Source organism: Carcharodon carcharias, chromosome 21, assembly GCF_017639515.1.
Source record: "Carcharodon carcharias isolate sCarCar2 chromosome 21, sCarCar2.pri, whole genome shotgun sequence".
Classification (NCBI taxonomy): Eukaryota; Metazoa; Chordata; class Chondrichthyes; order Lamniformes; family Lamnidae; genus Carcharodon; species Carcharodon carcharias.
The window spans coordinates 69494498-69507815 of record NC_054487.1 but is presented as its reverse complement, the minus strand read 5'-3'; the positions used below and the strand labels follow the sequence as shown (position 1 = coordinate 69507815).

General features: G+C 42.4%; 1 protein-coding gene across 1 annotated transcript in view; it reads right to left on the bottom strand.

The window, feature by feature from the left end:
- The window catches only part of LOC121293072 (receptor-type tyrosine-protein phosphatase R-like), a 244408-nt gene that overhangs the window by 42230 nt on the left and 188860 nt on the right, over positions 1–13318 (bottom strand). Inside the window, exons 9-10 of the mRNA XM_041215667.1 lie at positions 11021–11103; positions 4756–4893 (exon numbers count right to left, since the gene is read on the bottom strand). Of these exons, the coding sequence (XP_041071601.1) occupies positions 4756–4893; positions 11021–11103 (221 nt within the window). The remainder of the gene's footprint in view (positions 1–4755; positions 4894–11020; positions 11104–13318) is intronic.

The following is a 13318-nucleotide window of genomic DNA, read 5'->3' as shown; positions in this document are numbered from 1 at the left end:
AATTGTTTTTAAGGTTACATTAATTGGTTAAGGTGTATTCTATTTCTAAGTTTTAAAAAGAATACAGACTGGTGGTAAGGTTAATAAAGTATATTGAAGGAAAATAAATAAGTGAATAATATAATTAAGTAATTAATTTAAAAACATTAAGGATGACAGGACAGGTGATGTGACAAGGCTGCAGCATGTGGGATCTCCTGGTGCCAGTGTGATCCAGGGCAAATATCTCTATGTAAGTGGGGCTCTAGGAGCTTTGACTCAGAGTCATTGAGGCTGGAGGCTGATTTGCAGACACATCAGGGAGGGGGAGAGTTACCTGGATACTTTATACTAGGAGGTAGTCACATCACTTAGGAGAGGGTCTTCTAATTCGATCAGTGACCAGGGACAGGAGGGTGTCACTACAAGTGAGGCAGGTAAGGGGACCCAGAAGGCAGGAGTGTAGGAGCCTCAGCATCTGCAATTGTCCAACACGTTAGAGGTTCTCTCAGCTTGTTTGGATGAGAGCAGAGGATCTAGAGTGGATGAGCAAACTGACAATGGCACCGTGGTGCAGGAAGCCATTCAAGTGGAAGGAGCAAAAAGGAATGTAGTGGTAGTGGTAGTAGGGGTCAGTAGAATGAGTTAGATTGACCCTGTTCTCTGCAGCAAAGAGTGAGAGTCCAGAAGGCTGTGTTCTCTGCCTGGTGGCAGGATTTTGGACATCTGCTCAGGGCTGGAGAGGAACTTGAAGTGGGAGGGAGAAGATCCAGTTTTTGTGGTCCGCGTAGGTACCAATGACATAAGTAGAACTAGGAAGGAGGTTCTGCATACAGTGTATGAGGAGCTGGGCACTAAATTGAAAAGCAGAACCTCAAAAGTAATAATCTCTGGGTTATTACCTGAGCCATGTGCAAATTGGCATAGGGCAAATAAGATTAGAGAAATTAATGTGTGGCTCAAAGCCTGGTATGGGAGAAGTGGGTTCCAGTTTGTGGGCACTGGCACCAGCAATGGGGAAAGTACTGTTGGGACGGTCTACACCTGAACTGTGCTGGGACAGGTGTTCTAGCAAGCCACATAACTAGGAAAGTAGAGAAGGTTTAAAACTAATTAATGGGGGCAAGGGATCATATTTGGGAAGATGTGGTAAGCCAAAGAGTACAGACAAGGCAGGAGAGGAAGTTATTAATATGGGAAATGATAAACAGAATGTGACATGAAGGGATAGTGTTATGAGCACAACTGATGTTAATGCTGCGCAAGCCAGATCTTGGATTGAAATCTGTCTCAGCCAATCATAATTTTTTTTCTCTGCATTGTAGAGAAGGGAAAGATAGGAGGGAAAGATACTGAACTCAAAAGCACAGAACTCCAGTGATAACTTTTAAAATTTGAAGAATTAAAATGTCTATTAAAAGAAAAACATAAAACTTAACCACACAAGATAAAAGATACACAATTAGAAAAAAACCTTACAAAATAACCCCCAAAATGCTTTATCAAAGATATGCAATAAAATAATTGTTTTGGCAATAGCCCTTATAGCTTCTTAACCATAAAATCCAGGAAACATTACCCAAACCGAGAAATAGCTTTCACTTCAAACAGAAGTACAATCCCTGACATCCCAGAACAAATCTATGCTGATATGTCTTTTTCAAAGGGAGATTTAAAGCAAACTGTTTCTCAGGACAAATATTCTCCTGGCCCAAAACGGAGTTGCTTTCTTCTATTAAAAGATTTTCACAGCTTTTCAACACACTCCAAAACACGGGAGTTGGCCTTCAGTGGGACAACCCCCCACATCAACTACTACAGCTGAAAACCTGTTTTCATAAATACCTTTTCACCCTTTTCATTTTAGTTCTCCATTGTCATTAAATATCTCTTTGAAAACTCAGGTTCTCAAATATCAAAACCTTTCATGTTCCTATTTTGATTCTATTTTGGGTCAATAAAATTTACAATGCCTGTCCCTGTTTACTCACGTATCTCCTGTAAAATACATATGTTCTTTTACTCCTTTGAGACTCCTCTGAAATGCAACAGCTACAAACCAATTTCTAAATTTATCCCCAATTTCAGATTTACTCAGTTTCCTTGTAAGTTAACACACATCATAAAGCCTCATTACAAAATGCAAGAAGGTAACACCCTTAATCTTTCATCCCTTAGATTCTACAATCTGACTCCAACAACTTCACCTTTGATTAACCATGGACACACCCAGACACACCTCACCCTCACCTGCACAGGATATATAAAATGTACACATATCATCACAATAGAGAGTACAAATGTAAGAGTAAAACAGCAGTCAGGGCTAGAGGCTACAAAAATAATAAAAGGACAAAACTAACAGCTCTGTATATGAATGCACATAGTATTCAAAACAAAACAGATGAACTGATAGCACAAGTAGAAATAATTAAGTGTGATCTGATAGCCAATACAGAGACACAGCTGCAGGATGACATAGATTGGAACCTGAACTTTTAGAAAGGACAGGAAGCCAGGAAAAGGTGATGGGGTGGCTCTGTTAATTAATGATGGTATTAGGGCAATGGAGAAAGATAATCTAAGTTCAAGAAACCAAAAGGTGGTGTGGGTTGGGGTGAGAAATGATAAAGGCAAGAAGTCATTTGTGGGAGTGATGTACAGGCCCCTTAATTGTAACTACACGGTAGGATAGAGTATAAAGGAAGAGATAATGAGAGTGATAATCAGAAAGATGTGGTGTTAATCATGAGGGATTTTAATCTACATATAGACTGGAAAAATCAGCTGGGCAAAAGCAGCCTAAGTTCACATTTATCCATGTCATATTGCATCTGACATGTATTTGCCTGCTGGGGTTCCCTTTGAGTTATCCAGCTGAGCTGACCTGCATCTCTGCCCATGTGCTCTTTGCACTCCTGTGCAGCACCTGTGCCTGTCCAACACAAGGCTGCACTCACTCTCGATTTGACCACCATGGTAGCCGTGTCATTCCGCACGAGCTCTCCTACCATTACCCTTCCACCAGTCACCCATGTTCTTGCCCCCATAACCATCGAATAACCTTCAACCTCCCCACCATCACCTTCCAGCCTGAACCCTTTGCGTTCTGGGTTGTCCAGATGAATGTGCATGTCCCCTTCCTCCAGGAGAATCCCACCCCTGTCCATATTGACCTCCCCGATCTCATCCTTCCCACCACCCTCCGTGTCTCCACCAACAACCCTTACCTCCCTTTCTACCAACACTGTTGTACCCTCACCCCCCCTACCCACCCTACCGACTCCTTCTGCTCCTAACCATCCTATCCTACCATGTCAACCCTGTCAACCCATGTCAACCCAGAAGCCAGCTATCGATTCCACTGACCCTTTGCTGTGTGCACGTTCACCTGGACATTCCACCCCTTCAGACCTAAACATTCCCTCCTAACCCCCACCTCCTTCACCAACCATCCGTACCTCCCATGCCGACATCCCTGGAAGAATGCTGCAGTCCACGCCAAGGTTGCTGGAAGAATGCTGGAATCCATGCTGAAGTTGCTGGAAGAATGCTAGAGTGCATGTCCAATTCCCTGGAAATCCAAAACCTCAGCAAAGTTGAAGCTGCTGCATGGATACCTCCCACCTTCTGAAAGCTGCTTCGTGGAGGAGCCATGTGGATCAGGCTCCACCCAGCATGCGATGCACATGCTCCTCCAGGGTCTAGCAGCGGGTAGGCCTCCATCATCTTCTCCTCCTTGGAGGTCTGCGAGCTGAGCAAGGCCCTAATGGTATGTCCCGACTTTTGCACGCCACGCTGGTCCAGGCGTGTTCTGGACCGGCGTGTTTCCCACTGGCGTAATGGAGAATCAGACATGGGGTGAGGGGGTTGGGGAGGGGGTGGGGTGCGATTCTGGTTGGGCCTTCATTTGCATCCCATTAGCAGGATTCAAATTGCTTACACTCCAGTGGGATTCTCGATCCGCCATGGCGGGCAGCATCTCGCTGTAATTTCACGCAGGCGTGAAACTGATTTTTGGACCTCCCGCCAAATCCACCCCTCCCTCGCCTGCCATTGATCCCGCAGGCGGGGGCATGAGAGAATTCTGCCCAAAGGGGGTCGCCCATTTAAGACAGAGCTGAGAAGATAGATTCTTGATAAACAAGGGGGTGAAAGGTTATCGGGGGGTAGGCGGGGGTTTACAATCAGATCAGCGATGATCTTATTGAATGGCAAAGCAGGCTCGAAGAGTTGAGTGGCCTATTCCTGCTCCTAACTCGTATTTTCATGTGTATGTAAGATTAAAATCACCCATGAGCATTGCAGCACATTTCTTACAAGCCCCCATTATTTCTTCATGTATATTCTGCCCTACAGTGTAGCTATTGTTTAGCTATCGTCCATTAACTATTCACACAAATGATCTCATCTTTGCTATTTCTTATCTCTACCCAGACTGATTCTACATCTTCATCTTCTGAACGAGGGTCCTATCTCACTACTGCACTACTCTGATGTACTACACCAGTGGCAGGCCCCTACCAGCCACCCCCCCCACCACCACCCCCGCCCCCAGCAGGATATTACGGACCCGCCGAACTGAATGGAATTCAAATGGCTCGTTGCATCTGCCGGTGGGGAGACACACCGTGACAGGGCAGTGAAATCCTGGCCCAGGTCTTTTAAAGATTACTATACATAGTTACTGCAGGTTTCAGTGAGCTTCCTTTGCTTGCAATGCCGCCTTTCTAACAACATGTTGCTTACAGTTTTATAACTCTGTTAGGATCTTACCTCATTTTTTTCTTTCAGCTTGGTTATCATAACAATCACAGGACAGTCCTCTTGCCAAACCATCCGCCAGAAGTCATTCACTGTATTGATCATAGGGCCCTGAGTTGCAATGTATGCCCTCTGCTGACCATCATAACCCTGAATAACATGAAAATGCCAGTCTTTCAGTACAAATATGTGACTTGGTTATACAAAAGAAAATGCAACAAAAGTGAATCACTTTTGCACATTGTGCAGAGGCAGCAAGCATTCGTGTCGCAAGTAAGAAAAGTTTCTCTCATATTATCACCCTAATGAAAGCAATTTCTTAACATCTGCCATGAAGAGGTATTAATGTACATAATTTTATTGGAATTTTTTTAAAATAGAGGTTTAGTCTGTGTATGTTAATTGGATTAAAGCCAGCTAGCCTGGGTGCTTTGATGTATAGAAAGAAGTAGGTTTGAAATGGTAATTAGATAAATTTGCATTTTTAAATAGGGCATTCAAAGAGTGGGAGTAAAATCTTGCACCTAGCTAGGAGACACCAAGCCAAGTTTATATAACTAATAAAATTGGTACAATGAAAGGTGTTCAAAAGGCCTGGTGATACAACGAGAATTTACATTCAAGCTGTGTATGACAGAAAGGAGTTTGTGTGTGCAAGGCAGAGGCATGTAAGATCTAAGCTTGTAAGCCGACCTCTGTGTCTGTGATGGATCAAATGGAAAGGAACCTCATTTTGAATTTGTAAAGTGAAAAATGCTTTGTCTGGTGTCTGTTTAAGTCTATTGGTTATTGTTGCCTTAGTGGAGATTAATTTGGGAATTTGTTACAAGTTATGATAATAGTAATTTGTAGCCACGTGTATGTGTTTAACTTGTTGTAAATTGAAAAATGTTTCATTTAGTCTGATATAAAAACCTCTGGAGAACTTATTCCTGAACTTAGAGCTGCAACTCAAAACATACCAATTGAAAATATAGGTTATGACAGTTGTTTAAAGTTTCCCTCTGGGATTTTAAACAACTCAGCCTTTATCAGCTGCTGTGTCATAACAACAGCCATAAATCAGAGATATTCATGCACTTCCCAAAGATGTTAAGTGTTGATCTTCACAACTAATACCTGTGGTATTACCTCACACTTAACGGCCAGGAGGCTGACTTCGACAATTACTGACAAGAAAATCCCAAATCAACTTTTACTAAATGTTATTGGAAAGCTGATTCTATTCCACATTTCTAACATGAAGTATGTAGTAGTAGGATCTGGTACACACAGGGTTAATGTGGGCCTGAGTACAGTACTGCCCACAAAGTGATATAAGAAGGCCCATGACCCACAGCCAGGGTCTATCTAGAGATGGACAGAGATGTGTAAAGATCTAGGATGGAGTCAGCTCCTTACTTGTACCCTCCACAGTAAATGTGTATATATTTATGAGTTGTTAGTAAAGACTTGCTATTAATATACTCAAGACTACGAAGCCTACTTGCTGGTGTGTGCAGTAGGATCAAAAACCCTTATCCTCACAAAAATGAAGAAAAACTAAGAAAAAGGACATTGTTAATGGATTCTGAACTGAAACTCCCAACTGAAGCTACAGATGCGGAGAAAATTCACCAGAGAGGAAAAAACTCAAGAGAGAGAAGAGCCTGGAAGCAAACAGGTAAATGTTTTACTCCAGCAGAAGACTCCATTGAATCTTCCTTGGAAATCCAGCTTCAGAAAGCAGAGCTCACAGCCTGTAAGAGTGAGATAATGGCCGTGACTTCCTCAGAGTGGCAATCAGCGCTGGGTTGCCACTCCGCGCTCACTTACCTATGCCAAATTTCTTCCGTGCCTGTCTCACCTGGCCTTCCAACTCAGGCCGGGCAAGTTCCAGGCATCACAGCTGTCTCTGAAGTCCAGCACCGTTGAATTGAAGGACGACACGCCCACTTTTTATGGCGCTAGCTGCAGGCTAGGAAGAAGGTAAGTGGATAGGATTTGGGGGTGTGGGGGTGTTCAGAAGTTGGGTGGAGCTGGGGGAGTGTTTCGGACATCAGGAGAGGTTCGGACATCGATAGGAGGTGGGGGTGGTTGAACATTCGGAGGACTGTGGGGGAGTGGTCGGACATTCGGGGGGCTTGTGGGGGGTTGGTTGGACTTTCAGCTACTTGTGGGGGGGGGCTGTGAGTCGGACATTGGGGGTGGTATGGGGGTCTGGTCAGACCTCAGGGTTGGTGTTCCAATGTGGTCGGGGCTGAGAGACAGGTCTGCGGTGGGGGGTTGTGTGAGGAGTCCCTTGCAGGTGGGGGTATCACATGGAGGGTCGGGGGGATGGTTAGTCAGGAGTGGGGGGTCAGGGGTGTTGAGGGAGTCCCGTGGGGTCATCAGTCTTGGTCTTTACAATTGTTACCCCAAAGTCAGATGCGGTTTTAATTCTTCTAACTTTTTCTAGGTGACTATTGGTGTAACCCTGTTGGAACCATCTGAAGTTTGCATTCCAAATCGCATTTTCGGATGGTTCCCAGCCCAGTGCAATTGTCCAGTGGAAGTTAGCACTTCTGGGCAATTGCTGTGCAAACCCTTACCTGGGAACTTCCCAGGGGGATTCCCCAGCACATCTTTGGTGTATCCCCCAAATCCCACGCTGAGGGAGTTCGGAAGTTACGGCCCAATATTTTTTAAATACCAGGCCAGCCAGTCCTGAAAATCCCCTTTTCATTCATTCAGTCAGAAGCGCCGTTTGAAAGAAACCCGTCGCTAATCCCAGTCCCCGACTCAGAGTCTCAACACGTGGCTCCTGTGTTTGCCAAAGCAAAAAAAAAATAAATTCATCATTAATTTTGTCTACTTCGGGTACCTCACGACTGACTTATTTCCTAAACAGCAAGCCTGCAGTTCTTTTCCACATGTTCTGACTCGCAACGCTATACCGCTGATTAAACTAAGTTGGCCACTCAACCATTGCGGACCCTTTGTCAGGCAGAAGTGCACCGCCACCATTTTGGAAAGCCCACCAAAATCCAGCAAGCACGGGAAGATCTTTTGTTTGGCAATGAACGGCAACACCATCTTGGAAGCCTGTAACCTCTTGAAGCTGTACCCACACTTTTAAAATCTTCAAAATGGATCACAATTCCACAACTCCAGTTCCACTGGGATTCACCCATGGCCCAGACCAGTCGCAGAATTGGAGTCTTTGGAAGAAAAGATTTTTAAGATATAGCATTGCTACAGGCCTAAAAAAAAAAATCAGTTTCAGAACAAGTTAATACACTTCTTTACTTGATTGGGCCAATTACAGACAACATCATTACACAAGTTACTGATGAATCATCTGCCAAATTTGATGTTTTAAAATCCTTCGATGTTTATTTCAGCCTGAGATCCAACAAAATATTGGGGAGAGTCAAATTTAATAAGAGGGTCCAATTGCCTGGGGAACCTGTCGATTTCTTCATTAATGATCTCTACAAGCTGCCAGAGGGATGTGAATATGGCAATTTAAAGTCTGAGCTCACCCAAGACAGAATCATGGTGGGTGTTGTACAGAGTTCATTCTCTGACTTCTTACAAGCTAAAGATAATCTTACACTAGATAAGGCAATCCAACTAGTTAGAATGTCTGAGGTACATGAACAATGCAGGATCATCCTGAGGGGAGAGCCCACTAAGTGGGTCAGAAACCAGCCCTCAGTCCATCATATCAGATCACAGAAACACAGGGACCATCCAGTCAAGGAAAGCAATTCCTGAACTGCCCAGCAGAGTGACCTTGCCAGCGCTGTGGTGTGAAGTGCCCACAGGAAAGATTAGTGTCCTGCGAGTATGGCCCAATACTTCCACTGCAACAGACAAGGACATTTTGGTAAACTGAGCAAGTCAAAACCTCAGCACCGCACAGACATCCCAAAGGTCATCCACGAGGCCGAGTCCAAAAACCCTGAAGACACATGTGCTTCTTGGAGGGCATCACTGAACGCGGGTCTTCATTTTGGAATGCTGACATCCTGGCAAAGGTCATCTAACAAATTTTAAATTAGATTCAGGAGCCAGCAGCACAGTCCTCTCAGATGAGGAATCAAGGCTCCAAGGTCTTTGGATTCGAAGGATGGACACTCCACTGTATGGAATGGGGAGTCAGACTCTCAGTCATCGGCATGATTCTTGGACCACTGAAGTATGGCAACTAACAGATCCTTGAACTGATGTATGTTGTCCGGAATCAGCCTTTCTCTCTTCTAAGCAGAGGTGCCTGCGTAACCCTCGATCTCCTCCAGGCGGTAGAAGATGTCAAGAATACACTGTTGTTAGCCAGCCAAAACAGCATGGTCCTGAGTCCTCAAACACTAAACAGCATTCAGGCTCTCAATTCACTTGTGATCTCTCTTCTCTTTCTGTGGAGCAGGTTTGTCCATCATCGTTCCAGGTCCGGGTAAATCTCAAATGATCAGACCAACCTACCGCACACGAGATTACCGTCGCACCTCTGCTGGAAGTGGTACCAGAGAAGGATCAACAGTCTGAGGAGCCTCTACCTCCAACTATGACGATGGTACAGTCAGTAGACACACCAACCACTGTGCCCACATGGCAACTTCCAGCCAACATGCCAGAGCCACAAGGGATGCTGGAACCTTGTAGCAGTCTCACACCATCAACAACAAAAAACAGAAATGAACATGCTACTCAATCCTCTTCTTGCCACAGGAACACCTTTCCTCACCTTCAGAGAGCTTCCTGATGGCCCAAATGGGAAAAGAAGAAAAAGCACCGCCAAGCTGATGAATACCGCTTTCGTCCACCGGAAGAAAAGATCAAATGTAACAGCACTATGCCCTGCCAAACCAGCGAGACCAACCAGGCTGGTTTAACATCAAGCAATGGAAGAAATGGGTGAAAGCCTACCCAAATGCCGGCCCAACCTCCAAGCCAACAACAAGAACCAAAACCACCAGAGCCTACTACTCTCCTGACAGAACAGCGAACAAGATGTGGAAGGGCTATAAGGCCTCCAACCTACATGAACCTCTAACTGCAAGGACTTGAGTTGTGTGAAAGTTGCTAATACTATCATAGCAATAATGTTGGAATAGCATTAAGGATTCAACGATAAGGTAAATGCACAAAACTTATAACAATGCAAGACTTGAAGTAAACTAAAGTAATTCTATATCCATGGGATAAAGACTTGGGAGGAGGTGTAATAGTAGGGTCCGGTACATGCAGGGTTAATGTGGGACTGAGTACAGTACTGCCCAGAAGGCACATGACCCAGAGCCCGGGTCAGTCTAGAGATGTGTAAAGACCTAGGATAGAGTCAGCTCCATACCTGTACCCTCTACAGTATATATGTATATAGTTATGAGTTGTTAATAAAGACTTGCTGTTAATATACTCAAGACTATGGAGCCTACTTCATGGTGTCCAAAGCAGGATTCTTCAAGGTAGCACATTTTTACACATTATCAGCTTCCAAATCAACACAAAAATCTCCACTAAAGTAAATACCTCCAAATTGTAAGGAGCGTCTATACTGATTGAATACTAAAGTCTCCAGTAGAGAAGCCATTCATTCCTGAGATGTTTAACAATTATTTTGTTGTTGTAAAAGGCAGTTTTTTTTAGATTGAAAAAAAAATTTGTTTAAAACAGTGGGGTTAAATTTCCCTGGTGGTTCTCTTGATCACCAGCACTATTGGGAGAGAAGCTGTGGAAATTTCATAAAATGGTGTAAGTGTTTATTGTGCCATAGCTAATTGGTAAAATATTATAAATACTGACCTAATCTTTGTGTATGGATTTAAATTCTAATCAGTGCTGCAATCCTGTTAATTGTTAACAGATTGAATTAGCTGGTTTGAGCTTAACCTATTGATAATTTGACTATTGGACTAAGGACTAATCTTAATAAAATGACCCTATTGTCTGACAATTAAGTCAGTTAATCATTATCCCTGTGACACTTGTTGAAAGCGAGATTAGTTTTTTTGTTCCCTGTTCCTTTTATACAATTACATTTAAAGCATTTATGTTTTCTTAATTTTTCATTCCCAGTTTCTGGATCATGTAAATTAAATTTGATGACATTTAAAAGGTTGTGATTATACTTTAAAATGCATGTGCAACATATATAATTTAACAAGAAATCACCAAATAATTACTGAGATAACAAAAATAAGAACTGCAATTTAATTCTGTGGTGAATGCTTCAACATAGCTGTTCCATGACTGGATAGTAGAAGCATTAATACAACCTATGTTGATGATGGATCCAACCAATACACTTACTCACCCTAATGTAGTTGGCATTAATGTAGGTATTGCTAACAGGTTCATCTTGACTCTTTGGTATCAGGCATACCCTGCTGTGTGGATCTAAGGAGGAGAAAAAAAAAGAAGAGTTCAAAATGGAAATGAGATTTGAGTTCCTTGTGTTCTCTATAATTTAAAGAAAACTGCTGCATTTTAGAGCTGTGTTCACAATTTACGTGAGGGATTTGGACTTTGGAATCAAGAACACAACTTCGAAATTTGTAGATGCAGCATAGTCAATACTGAGGAGGACTACAATGAAGTACAAGAGGAAATTTATAAACTTGTAGAATGGGTAATGAGAAAATGAACATCAACACAGGTACATGTGTGGTACCGCATTTTCGTAGGAAGAATGGGGAGGTCACTTAATACTTGGAGAGTTCAAGTTTAGATGGAGTAGAAGAACAAAGCGATGTTGGACATATCAGTTACTAAAAGTTGCTCCACAAGTTAGCAAGGAAAAGCAAACCAAGCTTTATCACTAAAGGGACAGAATTGAAAGATATGCTAAACCTGTATGGAACCTTGGTTAGATTACACAAGAATACAGTTCTGATCACCATATTATATAAATAATTTAGAGGCTCTGGAGAGGGTGCAGAGGAGATTTACACGGATGATGCCAGCAGTGTGTTGGTATACATATCAGGAAAGGGTTGATAGGCTGGGTCTTTTCTCTTTTGAAAAAAAAGGCTGATGGGTGACCGAATGAAGGTCTTTAAAATTATGAAAGGTTTTGATAGTGTGCATACAGAGAGAATATTTTCTCTTGTGGGGAAGAATATAATTATAGGCTATCCATATAAAATAGTCATCAAGAAATCCAATAGGAAATTCAGAAACTCTTTACCCAAAAGGCAATGAGAATGTGGAACTCACTACCACAGGGTGTAGTTGAAACAAATAGTATAGATGCACTTAAGGGGAAGCTAGACAGGCATATGAGAGAGAAGAGAATAAATGGTCATAACGATAGATGGGAAGAGGCTCAAGTGAAGCATGAATGTCAGCAAGGACTGGTTGAGTCAAATGGCCTGTTTCTGTGCCATCTATCCTTTGTAATCCTATGTAATCTTTATCTCGTTTAAAAGAAAGGAAACTCTTTTTAAGATGTTATCAAACAAAAATACAACGGAATAACACTTAGTAGCGTTAGGAGTAACCGTAGCTACTTTCAAAAAGGCCAATAAGTCAATTTGAATGCATCCCCAAAAAAGCTACATTTGAATCAAACTATTATAATGGTGATATTCATATAAATGGATCCTTATTCTGAATTGAATAGCTGGCACCAAGAGATAGAATCCCATTCCTTCCATACCTGCAAAGCACAGAATCAGGCATCTATGCTTAGTAATCTTAATTACATACAATGACATATATAATTACGTACAAGGCTATGGGCCTAGTGCTGGAAAATGGGATTAGAATAGTTAGGTACTTGTTTGACTGGTGTAGACTCACAGGGCCGAAGGGCCTTTTTCTGTGCTGAAGACCTCTATGACTCTTAATTGAACTAATTAAACTAGTTTCCTGAGAACAAAGGCTAACAATTGCCTTTGAAGTAAGTACACTCACTTATAACCCGTACTTGCTGGAATCATGTGGCAGTCTTATACTGTGAAAATAAAAGTAACACAAACTTCATGGCTTATGGTAGCGGAACTCTTTTGTTGTGCAGTTATCACTTACTTGGTTTCCTTTTTTGCCGTGGGAAATGTAGTAGTCAAAAAGGAGTTGGATAATGTGCAGTTAATGACCTCCGTGCCAAAATCTTGAGGAAAAAGTTCATTTATGTAATGACACGAAATATCATCACTGTTGATGTACAATAGTACATACAAAGGGAAAATCTAATCTTTGCTGTGTCCTTTGATGTGCCAGGCAAGTTGGAAAACACACCTCATTTAACACCATTAACCTTGACCCTAAACTGGTAATTACTACATTTTTTGACTACTTGGCTTTGCTCAATCTCTAATGGCCAGTGCCTTACCAATGAGAGAAGCCTCCCAATTTCTTTCTTGTGAATAAAATTATTTCAGTTTCCACAACCACCACATGACTACGTGGCCTTGCCAATCACTCCACCCTTGGTTTATCATTTTTGTTGCCCAGTGTTTGGATCACTTGCAATACTAAAATGTCCTTGATTTAAGTCTTGTATGCAGTGCATATACCTACTGTCTTTCTAGTGCTTATGAAGAAAATAATTCCAGAAAGAAATGGTTGCAAACTGTTGTCAATTAAAACTGCAAATCAATCAATCTTAAAC